At 34.9% G+C, this 21,190-nt stretch overlaps 1 protein-coding gene across 1 annotated transcript; it reads left to right on the plus strand.

Moving 5' to 3' along the window:
• The first annotated feature begins 720 nt into the window (after positions 1-720).
• gnptab (N-acetylglucosamine-1-phosphate transferase subunits alpha and beta) lies at positions 721-21,173 on the plus strand. Its single transcript, XM_016558769.1, has 17 exons — positions 721-1,055; positions 1,296-1,381; positions 1,631-1,750; positions 2,924-2,974; positions 3,235-3,431; positions 3,721-3,785; positions 5,032-5,166; positions 8,199-8,388; positions 9,405-10,447; positions 12,533-12,732; positions 12,930-13,149; positions 13,816-13,929; positions 14,163-14,248; positions 14,335-14,433; positions 14,513-14,680; positions 17,398-17,488; positions 19,070-21,173. The coding sequence occupies exons 1-17, from the start codon at positions 924-926 to the stop codon at positions 19,139-19,141; spliced, it is 3,069 nt and encodes a 1,022-aa protein (XP_016414255.1). The 5' UTR covers positions 721-923; the 3' UTR covers positions 19,142-21,173.
• Positions 21,174-21,190: the final 17 nt, after the last annotated feature.

The following is a 21,190-nucleotide window of genomic DNA, read 5'->3' on the forward strand; positions in this document are numbered from 1 at the left end:
TTAAATTATTAATAAAAGTGCAGCCTCACCATTACAATACATTAATATGACTTTGCGTTAAAAAAATATTATTAGTAGTATTTAAAAAAAAAATTTCAATAAAATTAAAAATTGCAGGGTGTTATCATTGTTGCAGTATATATATTATATATATTTATATTAAATAAAAAATACATATTACACTTTAATATACACATTATTATATTATATTATATTATATCTTCTTTAAGGACATCTAGTTTGTCCTGCTCCCTGCATCGAATACTGATTTCAACATACTTTCTGTTCACAGCACAACACACACAATTTTAAACAGTTTTATAAATGTAAATATTTCTTCATTTAAAAAAAAAAAAACTTTTTTTAGACTTTATAGTTTTTAAATAATATGTTTGTATTAAATATTAAATGGTAGGCCTATGTTAAATAAGCATTCTCTTTGATGGTGAGATACATTTCTATTTAGTCATTATTATATATTGCATATGTATGCACATACATGGTTCTATAAAGTTCTATCAATTTCTATTAAGTCACAAAAACTATTTTACATATCTAAATATTCATTTAAATGGCAGACGTTTTTAAATGACATAAATGAAATTATACATTTAATTTATGTAAGTTATATCATATTTAAGTCATAATGTCATTTAAATGTATTGTTTTCATTTATAAAGTGGTCGTCCTCCTAATCAATAGAGGGCGGCAGCGAGTCTGTCATGTGCATAGATCTACACGAATTGCGCGTCGTTTCATCACCTGATCACTACCAATGAGGAACTACAGCGTTTGATTGTTGAGCATGCGATCATGTGATTGTATGTTTTGGTGTAATGAAGCTATTTTTAATTTCACCGAAGGAAACAGGTGTCCTCATTAATTGTTTATGGAGGAAGAGATGTTGATGGCTGGGGAGAGTCATGTTGATAATTAATTCGGTTCTGAAACTGCTGCAGCGGCAGACATACACCTGTCTGTCTCATCGCTATGGACTGTACCTGTGCTTCGGAGGACTAGTCCTCATGATAGTGTCTGCTTTTCAGTTTGGAGAGGTATGTACACCAAGTAGGATAAAATACATCCGACAGAAGTATTCTATCTTCAAGAGATTCGCGTTTAGGCCATGCATGTATCCTCTTATCTTTGCATTCTGTGTCAATCACTGATTACTGATCAAAGCTGATTGTGCAATCTGACTCTGACCTGCTGCATAGAGGTTGCAAATCAAACTTTTTTAGTGAGGGTTTGGTGTTGTGTATTAACTGGCCGGTTTTGTTTGGTTTGGTTTGCAGGTTGTGGTAGAGTGGAGTCGAGATCAGTACCATGTTTTGTTTGATTCCTACAGAGATAATGTTGCAGGAAAGTCCTTTCAGACCAGGTGAGCAACAGATCAATGAAACCAGCATCATTGCTTCATTCACGAACAGTAATAAAGCCCTGTGTCTCTCTTTAAGAGGCACAGTTATCTCATGCTTATTATCAGAAAATTACTAAAATTCAGTTCATATATCAATTTGTCATTACTGTTATTTTTTTTAATGCATGATTTAAAAACAAAATACACATTTTCATATGTATGTTTCTGGAATCACGTACCTTCCTTGCTTCGTATAATGTATAATTTCAGGCTTTGCCTACCAATGCCCATTGATGTGGTTTACACCTGGGTAAATGGCACAGACACAGGCCTGCTGAAGGATCTTCGTGCTGTGAGACAGCAGTTGGAAGAAGAACAGAAGGCCCTGAGGTACCCCACCCATAAAACACACACTGACTTTTAGTGTAGTATTTATTTATCCCAGCCAGGAATTGAGGAGAAATTTGTCTGTATTTATTTAACCACTTGATGAATGGATTAATAATTAATAAAGGAAAATAAATCATAATGTTTCTTTTCTTTTTTTTAAACAGGATTTTTACTGTTACTAATGTTATTCATAATTTTTATTATATAAATTTATTATAAATTTCATTTTATTTTTAGTTTATTCAAAACAATGTATTTTGAATATTACATGGTTCACAACATTCTGCATGGAGGGAATTTGATGGTATTTATTTAAATATTTGATTAATGAGTTAATAAAAGAGGAACTGAAAATTACAATGTGTCTTTTACTTTAGAACAGGATGATGATTATTATTATTATTACTACTATTATTCATTTATTTTAGTATTGATTTTATTTAATTTAAAACAGTGTATCTTGAATTGCACATGGTTTACAGCATTCTGCATGGTGGGAATTTGATGGTATTTATTTAACCATTTGATTAATGGGTTAATAAATCATAAAGTAAATAAAAAAACAAGTAATAAATAAATAAATGATAATGTTTTTAACTTTAGAAAAGGATTATTATTACTACTACTACTACTATTAATTTATTTTATTATTTTTGCAAAACGTTGTACTTTGAATTACACATGGCATAAATATTCTGCATTTTCTGCATAAGCATTCTGCATAAACATTCTCCATATTTGATGGAATTAACCATTTGATCAATGGATTATTAAATCATAAATGAAACAATATAATGTTTCTTTTAACTTTAGATCAGACTTAGTTTTATTTATTACTTTGTTTTGTTATTTTATTCAAAACAACGTATTTTGAATGATACACCTGTCCATTATGAGTGAGGGGCAAACGTTTTAGCATCTCATCATTAATGGTTAAAAGTCACTTTTTTAAAGATTTGTCCAAAGCTTAATCAAATAAAAATGCAGTTATAGTATTTGTATGTGCCGTTTCTATTAAGAATCTATTGTGGCCTGTATTTTAGTATGTTTAGTATGGTGGGACACACCTATCTTTATTTGGTACCACTGGCTGTGCTGAATGAACTGCTAATGACAGAAGAACTAAATTTGCTTAATGATGTTTAAAAGTGTTTTATTTTCCTTTTTTTTTAGGGAGCGTCTTGGGAAAAATGCATCTGAAATAACTGAAGCTCCTAAGGGAAGGTGAGTGTTTTAAATAAGTAGAAATTAGCCGAAAGGGTTTAATTCTCATCCTATTCATGTGTCTGCAGTACATGAAGCAAACTGAATATTGTGTGGTTTATACGTTTCCTGTTGCATAGCGAGCAGGGCCTTTGTCACAGCCACAGTTGTTTTTTTAATGCCACCAGCGCTTTCCTGTGTCAAAAGCAACTGCTGCACTACAGAATAATAGAGTGAATGGCTTTATATTGCTTTAATTCAGTCTGTATGCCCTGTGATAGGCCAGAATGTCTGCTGTCCCACTGCATCATGGGCCCAGTGCTGGTGTTGGATCCATCCCTTCCTGCCAACATAACGTTGAAGGAGCTGCCAACACTTTCAGCAGCATTCTCCACTGCTAAACAACTCTTACAGGTGGCCAAACCTCTCCACCCCTCCACAAGCGTGTCTGTTCTTCTCTTCCACTCCCATAGTGAAGGTACAATTATAACCTACTTCTCACTTTTATAGAGTATGATTCTACATACTGTATAGAGTAGACTCATATACTGTCTCACATTAAACGGAAATTGGGAATATAATATAATTATAATTATTTATTTAATATAAATGTATAATTAATAAATGTTATTTTATAAGCAATCTCTTAAGAATGATATACATTCAACATTTTATACAACTTATATATACTTCAACATTTTTTGGCCATTAACATGGACAAAACTGATTCGGTGTTAGTCTAACATTAGTTTTATGTCCTGTTGCAGCTGAAAAAGCCCATACAGATGCTTTGAAGGATACTTTGACACACTCCATCAGCAGAGGTTATCTGGTGAGAAAAATAACTGCTATACTAACACTTCTTATTGACTAATTCTGCTTTCCATGCTCACAAAAATGTAACAGAACGACACTTGGACATTTTCAATTCCAGCTTCACCAAGATGTGGATATATGACGTCACAGAAACATGGGGCACTAAGGGAGATGTACAGTACATAGTTAATATTAGATGAAAACTTAAAACTTGAACTTAGAAAAACTTTTCTAAAAATTAGAAATGTTGCATTGGAAGCTAACTGAAATTAAATAAGTTTAAGTACCAAAAATACTAAAACTTAAATAAAAATGTAATTGAATTAAAGCTAATAGCTAATAAATAAGACAAATAAAAATGACAAAATCACTTTAAAAATGACTGAAACGTATATTAAAATTAAGACTGAAAATATAAAAATAAAAGCTAATTCAAAATATTAATAAATACTACAATAGTATATAAATAATACTAAAATTACACTGATTTTGATCATCAAATACTTGCAAAACAAACGTGAAAACAATGGATTGCCATTTTGTTTATTGTATGTCACCTCATCTTCTAAAAAGTGGGAACATGAGCAGAAATATCCCACACCCAAATTTGAGTAAAACGCAGTACAAAACCAAAAAACTCGTGCTGCTTTACGAATCAAAGCCATTCACAGAAAAGGGAACTGTGTTTTTTGTTGTGATGTCTGCTGTATGATGTCTACGGAAATACTTTAACCAACAAGAGGAACTTTTTTTTTTACAATGTCCTTTTGATGAATGTTTTATTAGCATTCCTGAGCTATGTTCCTGGCAACCCACATCACTGTACATTTTGTAGGTGCCCCTTATCTGAAACTCACAGTTCATTATAATGGATTGCATCATCCCTGGTTCTGCAAGACCCCCCTTTCTATTAAACATTCTTTTGGACTGTCCCCGTTTTAATGCAAGTAGAAAGCTCTTTTATGAAGTTAGTTCACTTAAGGACTTATTTAGTAAGATTTTGCCTGAAAAAGTTTTAGAATTTTTATCACAGGTTAATTTAAAAAATCTTACTTGCTGTGTTTGCTTGGTTTTATTGTATTCATGTGATATTTGCATTATTGTAATTGCGTTTTTGCCATGAAAATAGCCCCAGATGCTGACATGGCATTAAATAAAATTATACTATACTATACATCATCTCTGTGTGAAACGCAAAGGAATAGTTTTAAAACAAAATCCTTGTGAAACTCATGGAGTCTAAACATCTGTTTCTGTGACAGACGACTGATAAAGAGGCTCCGGGGCTGGTCCGCATGCAAACTCTAGCCTACTTGAGCGGGTTCCCAGCATCACTGAAGGAAACTGAGCAGCTCAGGGTCAAACTACCAGCTGTGGTGACCAGTAAAATCAAACAGGTAAAAAAAACTCTCAAATAAGACAATCAGTAGAATGCAGTGTTTGACATGACCACAAGGTGGCGCACAAGATTGTAAAATCCATTAGAAATACACGGCTGTTTGAGTCTTGCAGAGAATTTAAGGCCTTTATCCATCAACAACCCTAGTGAAGTTACTATATTTGTCATATTTAACTATTGCTTGTGTCAAGCTACATAGCCATTTCCCATCCATTGATCTATAAAATAATAATCAGTGTTTTGTGTGTTGTGGATCAGTGTTTATCTCATTGGTTAGGCCAATGTCTGCGGTCATGTGATAAGAGCTCAGGGTATTACAGTGACACTGGAGTAGACTGATGGGGGGGTTAACAGTACAACAACTGTTTGGAATGGCCCGGCGCCAGCCTGCGCTTGGAAAAGGCAACAGGGTTTAGATGACCTTCTATCTCTACCTCTCCACTATTTCCCCACAGAGCTCTGTGTACCTCACAATACTTTATTTGTTTGCTTGTTTCATTTCTTTGCTTTGTACTTGCTTGCTTTTGTTTGTTTTTGTTTGTTCTTTCTTATGTTTATTTTTCTTGTTTGTTTTTGTTTTCTTTCACTATTACCTTTTGATTGCTTTTGTTTATCTTTGCTTGTTTTTGTTCTTCCTTGATTTTGTTTGCGTATTGTTTGTTCTTGTTTTCATTCTTGGTTACTTTCATTTATTCTTGATTCCGTATGGTTGTTCTTGCTTTTGTATGTTTCTTTTGTTTGATTTTGCTTGATTTAGTTGTTTCTTGTCTGACTTTTGATTTAGTTTGATTTCAATCACTTTTGTTTGCTTTCATTTGTTCTTGCTTTTGTTCAAGATTGCTTGGTTTCTTTTGTTCCTCTCTGATTTTGTTTGTTTTTGAGTTCATCTATGCTTTCTTTCATTTATTCTTGCTTCCAAAAAATTTGTTCTTGCTTTTGTTCATTCTTGCTTTTGTTCAGCTTTGCTTGTTTTAGTTTGTTCTTTGATTTTTTTTTTTTAAATCTTGCTTGCAAAATTTTGTTCTAGCTTTTGTTTGTTCCTTTTGCTGTTTCTTGTTTTGTGTGTGTGTATGTGTGTGTGTGTGTTCTTGCTTGACTTATTTAGTTTTACTTCTTTCTTGTTCATTCTTGCTTTCGTTCATGCTTGCTCTCCACAGCTCCACAACTTTCCTTCCATGTCTTGTTCTACTCATTATTGAATTTCTGAAGGAGGGATGAGGAGTCTTCTATAGGTTTTTTCCCTTTAGTATTGTGTGTCTACGATCCAAATGTGGGTCACATAAGGTAATAGAGCAAAGGATGAAGCTGAGGAACAGATAAAAAAAGAAAGAGAGAGAGAGAAGTTGAGTGTTGAGAGATGTCTAATATTTATAGTGTGTGTTAGCCTGTTTGCAATGTTGATGAAAGCTCTCCCTTGACCTCTGTCCAATGCACACACTGTTACACAATAAATACTGCCAGTGAAGTGTGTGTGGGGAATCTACTTGGTTATAGGTTGGGGACAAATTTGTCACAAGAAGTAAGCTAAAGTTGGCAAATTGTCCCTTTGGGGATGTCCTCAATTGGAAAATCAATTCATAAATAATGTCTTGGTTATAAATATGCGAACATTTTTGTTTTAGGGTTTGGGTTCAGAATAGTTTGTTGTAGAAAATATTAACTAAGTAAGCTTATATAACATTGATTTAGTCTGTTGTCTTAATTGTACATAAAATATGCACCTTTAGTTTAAACACAATTCTACAATTTTCCCCTTATTTATTTGGGTTCTGCAGATTGTTTTTCATTAATGTGATGACAGCAGTGTCGCTGCCTGAATGAAAAGGCCTTCTTCTGAAGTGTATGGCAGTGATGATGGCGTTCCTGGAAACACATTTTCTGTGTAAATGCTGTTGATAGATAAACTATTTTGACTCTCTGCAGTCTTCATTTGGCATTAACTGGAGGTATGGGAACGGTAACAATGAGGACCCTGTGCTTGTAAACAGCATTGTGACAAGTGATAAAACTTGTTTTGAGGGAAACCTGATCGTACAAGCAAACTCATTATCGCTGGAGTTTGGCTGCATGCTGGCAGTCATATGGCTGTTGTGTGTCTCTAGAACCTTCTGATAGAGGAAGTTAGAAATGATGGGGAAAGTAACATCAGCCAAAAGAGTAGAAGTAGTTCTGTGCAATTTACTATGTGTATTATTACTGTAGGTTTAGCAGTGCCATGGGAATGATTTGAAAAGTCTGGGCACAAATTGTGGGGCTTTGATAAGCAGGCATTAAAAAAAAAAAGAAGCTTTGCTCACACCTCCAGTGCTGGGAATAAATATAAAAGCTATTTTCCCAAAGTCATAAGGTCGTGGGGAAGCCCTGGTGGAGTCCTGATGTTGCATTTTTATCTGCTTCTACTTCTAACTTTAGGGTTGATAAGATTTTGTTTTTGATGCTTACAAAGGCTATGAATAGTGTAAAAAGTTATGAATAGTGTAAAAACAATAATAATGTTAAATAATGTTTTCTATTTTAATATATTTTAAAACTTTTTTCCTGTGATGACAAGGCTCAATTTTCAGCAACCATTACTTCAGCAGTTTTTAGTGTCACATGATCCTTCAGAAATCATTCTAATATGCTGATTTGCTGCTCAATAAACATTTCTTATTATTATCAATGTTGAAAACAGTTGTGCTGCTTAATATTTTAGTGAAAACTGTGATATTTCATTTTTTTTCAGGATTCTTTGATTAACAGAAAGTACAAAAGAACAGCATTTTTTAAATATTTTTTTTTACTGTAACTTTTGATCAACTTAATACATCCTTAATAAAAATAATTAATTTCTTACAAAACCAAACAAACCAAAAAATCTTACCCCAAACGTTTGAACACTAGTGTATGTATTTAGGGTTTAAAGGTTTTTTTTTTTTTTTTTTCCCCTCTAGTTTTAATTAACTTAATCATATATCATATTACATATTGTGATCTTATAGGAAGTAGTCTGTGCTGCTGAGTGACTGTTTGTATATGTATATATCTCAGTTGCAGCTGTACTCGGAGGCCAGTATTGCTCTTCTCCACCTAAACACAGCGCAGGATTTTACTGAACTCACCCAGCAGGCCAAGAAGAACCTGACGCTGGAAGGAAAAGAGCTCACAGTCAGTCCGGCGTACCTGTTCTGGGACCTTAGTGCCATCTCACAGGTACACGTCACTGCAGTTTCACACACGGGTAAAAACTAAGCCAATTTGTGCTTGATAAGTGATCAACTTATCAAGTTACTTAAAGGGGTCATATGATGCGATTTCAAGTTTTCTTTTCTCTTTGGAGTGTTATATGCTGATTGTGCATAGATAAGATCCCTAAAGTTGCAAAGACTAAAGTCTCAAAACCAAAGAGATATTCTTGATCAAAGTTAAGACTCTGCCACGCCACCCTAAAACGGCTCGTTCTAACACGCCCCCACATATCTACCTCTAATGCAGATTTGAATTAAAATGTACATTTTATAAGGCAAATTCTGCATACATACAAAAGATCTATGAATACATGCACTACTGTAAAGTACTACCTTTTTAAAGAAATTAATACTGTTATTCAAAAGAGATGCATTAAATTAATCAAAAGTGGCAGTTAAGACATTTTACATAGTTAAAGATTTCTATTTCAAATAAATGCTGTTTTCATAAAAGAAAAAACGTGTATCATGGTTTTCACAAAACTGTTTTCAACATTGATAAAAATAGGAAATGTTTCTTGAGCACAAAATCAGCATATTAGAATGATTTCTGAAGTATCATGTGATACTAAAGACTGGAGAAATGCTGTTAGGAACTTTCAGAATCATCATTGGTCCAATTCATTTTTAATATTAAAAAGTGATGTGCAATGTCATTAAGAAGCCTCCCATGACATGAAAATTGCAGGCAAACAAATTTAATGGGCTGTTTTATGTCCCCACCAAAGCCACAAACCTGATAAGAACAAATTGAACTAAATTAAATGAACAAAAGAAAGATGAGGTGTGCATAGACTTTGCACAAGGCTAAACATATGAGCCTAAACACATCTTTTTCATTAAAATGAATAGCACTGGACGGGTTCACAGTGTACTGTTCTGGACACTTTAATGTTGAACTCAGCATTTCCTGGCCCTGTCCCCCTGTTTGAGAACCACTTGAGTATTTCTTATTAAATCTAGTAGTAATTGATTTAACACATTTTCTGTTTGTTTGTGCATTTCTAAGATAATTTCAACCAACTGCACCGTGTCGTCCTCCGGAGGAACCAGACGCTTTACACCCTGCCTCGGGGAGAGCTCCGACCGTATTTTAGCTTCTCAGGCCTGGCTAACCGCGTGTTCGAGGCACAGGTTGCAGATAACCCAGCGCTCCGTCACACTTCTGTCGCCAACAAATGGAAGACCATCCACCTGCTGCTGCTGCCCGGACACAATGCCACCCAGATCCACTACAACATCACCTTTCAGGGTGCCGACAACCACGACTTCACCATGACTTTCTCTGTAGCCGTGGATACCCGAGAGCTCCCCAAATCAAACATATCCAATCCGGTGCGGGAGAAAGACGAGGAGCCCAGACCGAACATAGTGACCCCAGAACCAGTGGTTGAGTTGGAAAATGTTCCCAAAGAAAAACAAGGCCCGAGAGTTAGAGAGAAAGCCCATGGCAGTGTAGAGATTGTGCAGGTGCCTGCATTAAATGAATCTCTTTTGCCTGAGGAAGTGAAGCTTGAGTTAGAGAAACTGAACGAGAAGCTATCATTAGGTGACATCACTATTAAAGGCTTTAATTTGACCAAAGCAGTGCTGTTGGGCCCGTACAAAGACAAAGCTAAGCTTTCACTAAACAATAAAAACTCTGAAAAACAAGACCAGAACAAGCCAGCAAAACACTCGAATGAAGACCAGAAATCTCCTTTAATCAGTCAACATCAGGCCGAAAGAGCAGCAAGGGTGAAAAGAGCAAATGAAGAAGAGGAAAGAGATAATAATTCTAAATTGGAGCCAGCTGTTGCTCCATCTCTTGTCCCAATCCAGATTGATGGTGTTACGTCGAAGGTTCAATCAAGATTGTTCGGCAAAGAGAAACCCCACGCATCTAAGCTTCTCGGCACCCTGATGGGAAACATGTCTAAGGAGAGAGATTCAGAAAACGAAGTCCACCTCCGCGGGCGGCCAGTGGGTCGTAAACGCCAGTATTACATCTCCAGCTTGGACCGGGGTTTCCTTCCATGGGAGAAGAGGAAGTTCTTTCAGGCTCTGCTGGAGGTGAGACATGGTTCTGTAACAGTGATTTCTTCACTTTTTTGAACTGCAGGCCTCCCATGTATATACACACGGAGCAGGTCTAAAAGTCTACAGACCCCTGTTAAAGGGGCCATGAACTGCCTTTTTTATTATTTTGTACTGTTCTCTGAGGTCCACTTATAATGTTATCAAGATTTTTGCTATGTTAATAACAGACAAAGCAATAGTGACCACATAATAAAAACAGTTACTCACACTTGTGTGGTGCGACATTACTGTCGGATCTAATGTAGTTGGCACAGCATCGTCTTTTAGTTTCAATCTCTGAAAATCCCGTATCGAATTGTGCCTTGTTTGTAAACGAATCCACGGTAAAATGAAGTGAACAAAGGCCAAGTTCTTACTGATGCGGTCTGGAACATTAAAAATAAAGTTCATCCACACTTTCCTAATGTTGGGATCAGAAGCCTCTTGCACAGCCTCTTGTTGTCTTCGAAGCCATCTTTATCATTTGGTTTCTGTGTAGACCTGCGTTTGCCTCTCTCGTTATTTACACTACATGCGCGAATCGGTGGGCGGGGCTAAACAGGCAGTGATGCAGAAGCAGGCGTTGATGATCTCCAGCGGAGGCGGGGTTTAGCCACACTATTGCATCATAAAGTGGCACATTCCACAACCTGTCGTTTTGGCAGATTGGCTTCAATATAGGCTGATTTTAGACTAACGAGAAAGTTTTGAGTTCTGAAACTTGGATGTTTTTATAGTACAATGACCTCTTATATGTCGAAAGATCGAGGGAAATTTGATTTTTCAGTTCATGACCCCTTTAAAACTGCAGCTTTTTGAAATGTAAAAAATGAATCCACATAGTTTTCCAAAATGTAAAAAATGAATCCACGTAATTAATGATTAAAAAAAAATAATAATAATGCAACAAACAAATAGGAACATAATAAGTGGCAGTGTTGATGTAGGTAAATAAATCAGAGGTTTTCACGTTTGTTATGTTAATGTTATGTTAAAGCAATAAGCCCCAAGAAGCCGTGGTACAGTGAATTTATAACAGTTAAGGGGCGTTGTTAGGCACGACGCAAATAACCCCCTTAGCTGTTAGCTGTTAGCTATAATCCCCTTAGCTGTTATAAATTTACTGTAAACCACGGCTTCACGGGTCTTATTGCTTTTATAAAACGGTTATTCCATATACGTAGTAAGGTTTAACAAAATAAAACAGAGCAAATAAAGTGTAATGATATTAATAAAAACATTATTCTTCCACCAAACAATGTAGTTCCTCAGAATCAGTTGTGGTTGCAACAGTGGTTGCCGAGCAACACACAAACGTAAACAAAGGCGTATATTTGTAGCATTTGCTGCTTGTTTTCTTTAAAAAAAAAAACTAACTAGCTTTCTAATCTTTTTGTATTCTCTGTTTTCTTTTAATTTATTATACAATTAACAAAAGCAAAAAAGTCCTCTAACACTAGCTTGCTCTATTCTTTTTCTATTCTAGAGTAATTTACAACAGCTTCGAACGTGGCTCAGCCAATCAGAATCAAGGACCGGAACTATCCGTTTTATAATTAACTTTCTTGAAAAAAATGCTTGATGTGGGGAAAAAATTAATTAAACTAAAGTCAGTATTAAACATTAATCAGTTTTCTAATGATGAATATTAATTTTAATAGAAATTAATTTATCTTCAAGAAATGACTAAAAACACATCTCTTCCAACTTTATTTGACCCTCTAACTCTAGCAATGTAATAATATTTTATGCGTATATATATGTATAAACTAGTTATTGAGCAGAAAAAGAAAAAATATTTTTATATCTTGATTTTGTTTTTGCATTTTAATTGTTAAAGTTAATATTAAATATTAATCAATATTAAAATTATTAATATTCATATCAATATTAATTATATTTTAATGGATAAATGGATGGATGGATGGATAGAGTTCCACTGTTCACTGTAGAACCACTGTTCTAGAGTAAACAAAACTGTCTCTTGTAACTGAAAGGCAGGACTTCTTGCTGCCACATTAAGTATTGCAATCTCTCCCATTCATTGATCTTTGTATGTGTCTTTTTTGTGCATCACAGGAAGAGGAGCATCTACAGAGAGAACTGCAGTATGCAGCTGATGGGACCGCCACTGGACGCAGGTTGCGGGACACTTTTGCTGATTCACTCCGCTATGTCAACAGACTCTTGAATGCTCAATTCGGCTTCACTTCCCGCAAAGTGCCTGCTCACATGCCTCACATGATTGACAGGCTCGTCATGCAGGAACTACAGGACACGTAAGAGTCAGAACATACACACAGACTTATGTACCAGTTGAATGTTAATCTATAGATTGACTAAGTGATTTTAAAGTAATGCAACAAAATTTTGGCCACCGAAATTCAGATGTCTTCAAAAGTTCCTTCAGTGTAAAAGTAAATGAATATGAATTAATCTTTCTTTTTTTTTTTGTCTTGATATCTTGCTCCTTCAGCTTCCCTCAGGAGTTTGATAAGACCTCGTCCCACCGTGTGCGTCACTCAGAGGACATGCAGTTTGCCTTTTCTTATTTCTACTTCTTGATGAGTGCAGTGCAGCAGCTCAATATATCTGAAGTGTTTGACGAAATTGACACAGACCACTCTGGCGTGCTGTCTGATCGTGAGATTCGCACGTTGGCCACACGAATCCATGAACTCCCCTTAAGCCTTCAGGTACACACCACCCTCTCACCACAGTACAGAGAAAATTACTTGATTACTACATAAAAAAATTAATATTTTTCAAAATAATATTTAATTTAGAATTTAATTTAAAATGTAATATGTGAATATAGATTAATTTATTTTATTTTCAAATGTAAATTTATTTTTAAATGTTTAATTTAATGTAAATGTCTAATTTATTTTCATTTGAAATGCAGTCTAATTTAATTTAAAATGTAGTTACATTTAATTTGATATAGTTAATATATTTTTATTTAAAATGTAGTCTCATTTTATTTAAAATGTAATTGTTTAATTTAATATGTATTCAAATTTATTTGAATTTAAAATGTCATTTAGTTTATTTGTTTTTAATTGCTGTCAAATATATTTTAATTTAATTTAGTCTTATTTATTTCCATTTAAAATGTAATTTAAATAAATTTAAAGTAAATTGTGATTTAATTATTTTATATTATTAAATGTATATTAAATAAAAAAAAATAGAAATTAAACGATTAACAATGAAGCAGGACAGTCAAATATGTGGTAAGGAAGTGGTTTTGTGAAGTGAACACAAGGCATGTATAACTTTATTTTTTTGGGACACCACATGAGTGTCTGTCTTACCCATGTGTTGAGGAAAGGCATGTCTGTTTATTTGACTCTAAACAGGATTTGACCAGTCTGGAGCAGATGCTTATAAACTGCTCGAAGACTCTTCCGTCCAACCTTACGCAACTCCATACTGTCAGCCCAACCCAGGAGGCCTATTATGACCCCAGCATGGTGAGAGCTACTGTTCAAAGTCTTAATAAATATTCCAACACAAGTATACAAATCAAATATTAGATTATAAAATCTCACAAAATGTTTATTAAGTGATCATCACCTTGTCCATGCATAGCTTTAGGCTGTACACTATAATATTGTCTTGGTTGGCACGTCTTGTATCATCAGCTCTTCTGTCTGTGCGTTTGTTGGTACTGTTAAAAAAAATCAGTGTTTTGATGTTCCTACAGCCACCCGTCACAAAAGGTTTAGTAATCCACTGCAATCCCATCACAGAGAGGATCCACAAAGCCTTCAAGGACCAGAATAAATACAAGTAGGATTTTCATTAAGTTCCCACAAACACTTCAGCAGCATCTCTTATGAGACCGGGTTAGTTATGTAAGCTCTTGTTCTTTTCAGATTTGAAATTATGGGCGAAGAGGAGATCGCCTTTAAGATGATACGGACCAACGTCTCTCATGTAGTGGGGCAGCTTGATGACATCAGGAAGAACCCTAGGTACATTCAGGGACTTTCGTTCCTGTTTTTTTTTGCGCACCTTGGGAAGCCTCATACACTTTTTTTTTTTTGCCTACAGGAAGTTTATCTGCTTGAATGACAATATTGACCACAGCCATAAGGATGCCAGCACAGTCAAAGCTGTACTGAGGGACTTCTATGAGTCAATGTTCCCATTGCCCTCTCAGTTTGAGCTGCCCAGAGAATACAGAAACCGTTTCCTCCACATGACAGAGCTGCAGGAGTGGTAAGAGTTTAGTCACAAACAGTCATGCAGTGCATGTTTGTGTAAAAGACAGAAACCTAAATAAGCATTTAACAAAGACAAGTCAAACAGGTCTGTGTACATACCTCAAGTTTCATTACCGAATCTGAAGTATGAACAGAACACACCAAGTCTGGTAGGAGTAGTTTAGTGAAACCCAGTAGTTCAATATGAAACTAATGGACCTAATCTCGACATGAAAAATAAAAAACAAAAGTGTTGGAATAAAGGCATAGCAGCCATTAAACCTAAATAAAGAATTATTTAATCTGTATGGTAGTGTAAAGAAAACAAAAGTATCTGTCCACATAAAACACTGACTTAAAAACTGAACTGTAGCCAAAGACTCCTCATTAATCACCCTCATGTTGTTCCAAACCTTCCAAACCTTCCAAACCAGTTCGGAAAAAAAGGATATTTTTGAAGCAGTGTTGTTATTGTTAATAAAAACGTTCATTAATTGAAATAAAACTGAAATAAAATAAAACTTGGATGAAGAAAACTAAATGAAAATCGGAAATGTAGTCTTGGCAACTAACTGAAATAAAAGTTGAACTAAAATTTCTAAAACTAAAATAAAAATAATATTACAAAAACTATAAAATTAAAGTGAAAACTGAAAATATACAAATAAAACTATTTCAGAGTAATAAATAATACTATAAAATTGCATATAAATAATACTAAAATACTGTTTTTGAAAAATGTGACCATATAGTGAACGGGTACTAGAACTTCAAGCCTCAAAAATGTACCATTAAATTAAATTGATTTTGAAAAATTAAAATTTAACATGTGTACATAAAATGTACACAAGCTTATGAAGCCACAATGAGGATACAAAAACACCGTAAAATTAGTCCATATGAGTTATTTACTATAATTCAGATGTCATGTGATAGCTTTGTGTAAAGAACAAACTAAAATTTAATTCTTTAAGCCTTTTTAAGGCTTACTTATTGCATGAAAAAGAGCAGCCAGCACATTGTTCAAAATATCTCCTTTTGTGTTTCATGGAAGAAACCCATATGGGAAAGTCATATGGGTTTGGAACAATATGAAGTGAGTGAATTGAATCACTGATTTATTCATCAATCATTTTGAATGAACTTTAAGCTTTCAAATGGCAGTATTTAAACCCAATAAGATTTACAACGTGTCTCACAACTTTTCGAATCATTAGTCCCTGAATATAATGGTTTATTGGTGTAGAGATCTATTTGGTTTTGTTGTAATGAGCTTCACAAGTCTGTTTACATTTAGTTGTGTGTGATTTATTGCCTGTTTCTGTTGCTTTACTCCTGTGAATACTGGTAAACGTTCCTTCCTGTCATCACTGTGTGAAGTTGGGTGATAGCTGTCGACACAATCTGGAATTCTGGGAATGGGGAGGTGGTTGAAGAAGGGTTTATGTATCTGTCGATCCTTTGGATGGTTACAGGCTGGAAATTATGACTAGTGCATTCGCCATTCATGCTCAACCAGCCAGAGCGGGTCTCTGTTACACCCAGATGCCCCATAAAGCCCTATCAGAGGCGTGTGACCTGCCCGGGCCGAGGGGCAGGGTGTTATTTTTGGGTACTGCTAGGCTCGAGCAACCCCATAGGCTGATTTTAACAGCTGTGTATCTGCAGATTGGCTCTGTCAGACACAGACATGCTGGTGACAAAAGGGTAACGGACTGTGTTCCTCATAGATGATGATGTCACCTTGTCACACTCTCACCTCCGACAGCCTGCTGCGTGACAACAAAACTTGAGTCACTGTGAACTGTTAATCACACTCTTGATAAATATACCGTTTTGAATCTGGCAAGAGTTAAGACAGCATTACCATTCCTGCCCTTGTATGCTGACAGCAGTGAATGAACTCACCATTACAATACAGACATATTTTCAATTGTCTATACAGACTTATTTTCAATTATTATATTGAACAATGATTGAGGTGTGTACACTGTATTAAAGGTGTCAAGGAAAATGCTATTTTTTTTATTTAATAGTTTACATTTTTGGAGTCATTACAGATCAAATTTTCTGAAATGGTGTATGTTTTTATTTTTAATAATATTTCTAACACATATTATGTATTCAATATTTGAGCTGTGCTGCATAAAATTGATCATAAAGATTACAAAAGATTTCTGTTGCAAATATATTTTAAGCAACACAACAATAGTTTTATAAAAACTATTAAGCAACACCAGCTGTTTTCAACATTGATAATAATAATAATAATAATAATAACAAATGTTTCTCACAATATTTCTGGTTTTACTGTAATTTTTAACAAATAAATGCAGCTTTAGTGAGCATAAAACTTAAAAATAACCCCCAAATGTTTGCACAGTAGTGTATATTTTATTATATTATATAGATTAGATCATTAGATTAGATTAGATTAGATATTTGACCTTGATTTATATTCCTAAAGGGCTTTGCAATTTCCTTCACTTTTGGAGTTAAACTGCAATGAGTTCTATAACTGTAGATCTATTCAAAACATTTCTGTTCACTCTGGAGCAGCAGGAAAAGAAAATTACAACATTGACCAATGCAGCTAAAATGTGTATTTTTATCAGAGTACACAACAACTTTTGAATGGTTGTCAATATATAATGATGCTTGTTGGATCCAGATTGTGTAGTTATAGCATCTACCATGTAAAGGGCTAACCAGCCTTGATCTTCTGTTTCACAGGCGAATATACAGGGACAAGCTGAAGTTCTGGACCCACTGTGTGCTGGTGACGTTAGTCGTCTTCACTGTCATATCGTTCTTTGCTGAGCAGGTCAGTACGGTTCAGCTTATACATCCATTGTCCACTATCTCTCGTTCTTCATTTCACTTTGTCACACACATGCACACGCACACACACACACACACACACACACAGACAGAGAGAAACAAACACTGAGTCCGGTGGAGTCTGGCTAGTCTCATTACCATTAGCAACTAATATATCAAATTTAACCAGCAACCCTCTGTGTTCTTTTAAGGAAATGGTAAAGGCAAAAATATCATCCTGATGATTGATCAACCAGGCAGCTTGCAGCAAATAGTCACACTATTAATTGCGGGGTCAGGTTTCTGTCTTTTGGAGAGGTTAATGGTCACGGTGACCTTTTTAAGGACCAATGTGTCTTCATCTGTCCTTAGTGACAGAACAGTAATGTGAACACTCACCAGAAGTACAAATATGGAGGTGATGCATTATCAGCGGGTGCTTCCTCTGCTGCCGTACATGCATGTAGAGCCATGTCATGTTTGGCTGCATGCTCATCTCTGACAGACGAGCACATTAACAGGCTTAATTACAATCTTCAGAACAGATTTACAGTCTCCTCATTAACTCATATAGTCACTTCCTGTTTCTTTTGTAGGAATTCCTGCTTATATGCAGCACTCATTTTTCTCATTATTTTTATTTTTTAAAGTGTTATTAGTTAGGGGTTATGAAGGGCTTGAAGTGCCACTTAAAACGCAATGAAACCAATCATTAATGTGTTAATTAAAAATTATATATTTTAAATTGTTTATATTCATTAAATATTATGTATTTATAATCACTAATCAGTACGATTGAATTAACAAATAAATACTTATTCAAAACATTTTACACATTGTTTTTTCATCATTTTCAAATTGGCTTAAGAAAAATTAAAGTTTAAATTTCACTGGCCACTTTAACATGCTAACCGTCTAGTGAACTTTAAACTTTTATTTTTCTTAATCCAATTTATAAATGATTTATTAATGTGTGCTATTGTATTGTTGCATTTAACTATCATTTTAAACATTGAAATGGCTTTAAATATGTCTATTTATTTGTCAGTTTGAATTTTTCTTCACAATTTTTTTTCCATTCACATTTAACCATTTCAAACATTTCAGCTAAATTTGTATTAATTAAAATACGTGTTTATTTGTTTAAACAATTAAACATTTGTAAATATGGATATATTTCTGAAAGACCCGGAAAAGTAGTTGAAAGTACTTTTTAAAATTAATAAAAATAATTGATTTATTTTTATTTTTAAATAGCACTTCATAAGGCGTGGGTGGAAAAAAATCAGTTCAGTGATGCATGTATCTTTGTCAAACTTTTCTGAATCAATTCACAAAAAAAAAGTAGAATTTGTAATGAATTATTAATTAGAATAATATAGTGAATCTGAACTGAATACTGTTTTATTCTAGAATTAGTCTTTATGGTATTAGTCTTTTGTTCCTCTTTCTTCCCTGTTTTGGTCATATGTTGATCTTGTTTCTATACTGTATGTGTATCACGTGTCTGTCACGCGTTGCCCCACAGCATTCATAACAGGTTTGGTTGACACTCCTTCCTCTTCCTTTTCTTTCTGTCCCTCAGCTGATCATGTTGAAACGGCGGATTTTCCCCAGGCACAGGGTCAGCAAGGATGCGAACCCAGAGCGGGTGTGAGGTTATTCCTTTCTCAGAGCTTGTGTCTTGTGAATTTGAAGTTCCAGAGTCGTACTTCTGTTAATGCGGTCAGATAAAAATACCCATTTGGAGGTGACTGGATGAAGTTGATGGAGAAACTTCCTCCACAAAGGGGCATTAGTGAGACACGCTGGGGCCCACGAGGCAAGCGATCACACTCTAGGTTGTGTATTGAATGTGAACTGAACTCAATGGCCCATATTGAGTGTGTTGCCATATTACCTTGCGTGTCTGAATTGTAATTATTTGAAATAGGATTTTTAATTTATAAGGGAATGTCAAGGGTAAAGATACTACCCGTTAAGGGTTGTTGTTCTTCTTTCTCTTGTTCTCTTTGTCCTGTCTTTCCTTCCTCATCCTTTCAGTGCCTTTCTTTACCACATGAACGAAAGCGGTGGACTCAGATGCATGGCTGGAACTTTCTGCCTTGCGTTTGGCTTTTTGCATTTGTCTGAATTTGTCTTTCACGCTTGCTTACTCCAAAGTGGCACAGAATCTCCGGGAGCATTTTTACAGCCGAATAGCAATCGTGATACTTGGAAATTTTAGCAAGGATCATCAAAAATGAGCCATTTCCTTCTCTTTCTCTTTTTTTAAATGCATGTCGTTTTTGCTTGAAATCCTTCACGTGATTGTCTCTTAGTGGGACATTAAATACTGACTTTGTCTGAAATTCAGATGCCACCGCCTGTGGCCCTGGTGTGTATTAATTAACTCCTCACCTTCACTTGTCTTTTAAAGGGAATCGTTCTTGGCTTGCTCAAACGCTATGACTACTGACCCCAAACCTCTGCAGGGCATACATGCCTTATAAAACAGGCTTGAGTTTAGGAAACGTGATGAATGATAATGCTGTTCTGAGATGAATTTCCCTGTTTACTTTTATTTATTATATTAGAAAAGACATAATTGTAATGTACAAGCATATCTTTGTTTTATTTTGGAAATGTATGTTGCTAAAATTCTCTCAAAGTACACTTATTTTAGGTCTCTTTATTTTAGGACACTTTTCCACTTTTGTGTCAAATGTAAATTAAACCAGGTGCCTAATTTGATAATGAAATAAGAACATAATCTGAACGCTGATGCGTAATGAAACAGCCAAATATGTTAATTAAAAATATTTACTGCATTGATATGCCTTGTTGTTGTTTTGAACTGGGTTAATGTCATTGGTCAAGCAAATGTTGCTGCTCCTGTTGAGTCACATTTTTAGCTGTTATGTGTATTTGATTCTTGCTTCAGAAGGAGGAAATGTACAAAGTATGAAGACCCCAAAACACATAAGAACCGGAATTTAGACAGTGCTATATTCAAATCACACAAAATTTATTGTTTTTATTAGCCCTTTGGAAGGAGATGATTCTAAGCAGACAGAGAGTGCATCATAAAACGGGCACAGAAGGTCAACACCCCCCAAAATCCCTCAAAACAGAGCTAAAGGCAATGTTCAAAAACTCTGTTTGTGCTCAGTTCAAGCTCTAGGAAGTGAAACACACAACCAGGAAGACTGAGCAGACTGCAATTGGGTGACTGGGGAGGGGGGTGGAGAGATGAGTCTGTTTTTAGCGCATAGCCACAATCCTTGACAATTAAGTTCTTTCAATTATTATTTTTGTTTTAAACAGGCTTGACTTAATTTCACACTAAATTCAGTCAGATTATTCAAATAAATACATACACCGTAATCACTGGACAATCACAAAACGTTTTCTTTTACTTCAAGCTACAATGGCTGTTTGGGCAGTTTTCTTTTCTGGAGCTTATTTTCTTCTATAAAGTGTCACATGATCTACAAATAGCTGCTTTTTTAACAACAGTAAAAATTCTGCATGGTAAAAAAGGTTCTGTGGTGTAAACTATTTTTGGCAGTTTTGGCGACTATATCAGCCCTTAAAACCGAGAAATATGTTTGTAATACTTGCGTCTGTTGTATTTATCAAGATCAGACCTATAAAAATGGGCCTAAATTAAATAATGGTTATTTCAATGTCGAAAATGGACTTTGGTTAATGGCAACTGATGCCC

This window comes from Sinocyclocheilus rhinocerous, unplaced genomic scaffold (assembly GCF_001515625.1).
Source record: "Sinocyclocheilus rhinocerous isolate Xijiao unplaced genomic scaffold, SAMN03320098_v1.1 scaffold258, whole genome shotgun sequence".
Taxonomy (NCBI): Eukaryota; Metazoa; Chordata; class Actinopteri; order Cypriniformes; family Cyprinidae; genus Sinocyclocheilus; species Sinocyclocheilus rhinocerous.

Coding starts and splice junctions, on each gene's coding strand:
- gnptab (XM_016558769.1), top strand. CDS start 924: ATGTTGATAATTAATTCGGTTCTGAAACTGCTGCAGCGGCAGACATAC. Junction 5,167..8,198: donor TGACCAGTAAAATCAAACAG/GTAAAAAAAACT, acceptor TATATATCTCAG/TTGCAGCTGTACTCGGAGGC. Junction 10,448..12,532: donor TCTTTCAGGCTCTGCTGGAG/GTGAGACATGGT, acceptor TGTGCATCACAG/GAAGAGGAGCATCTACAGAG.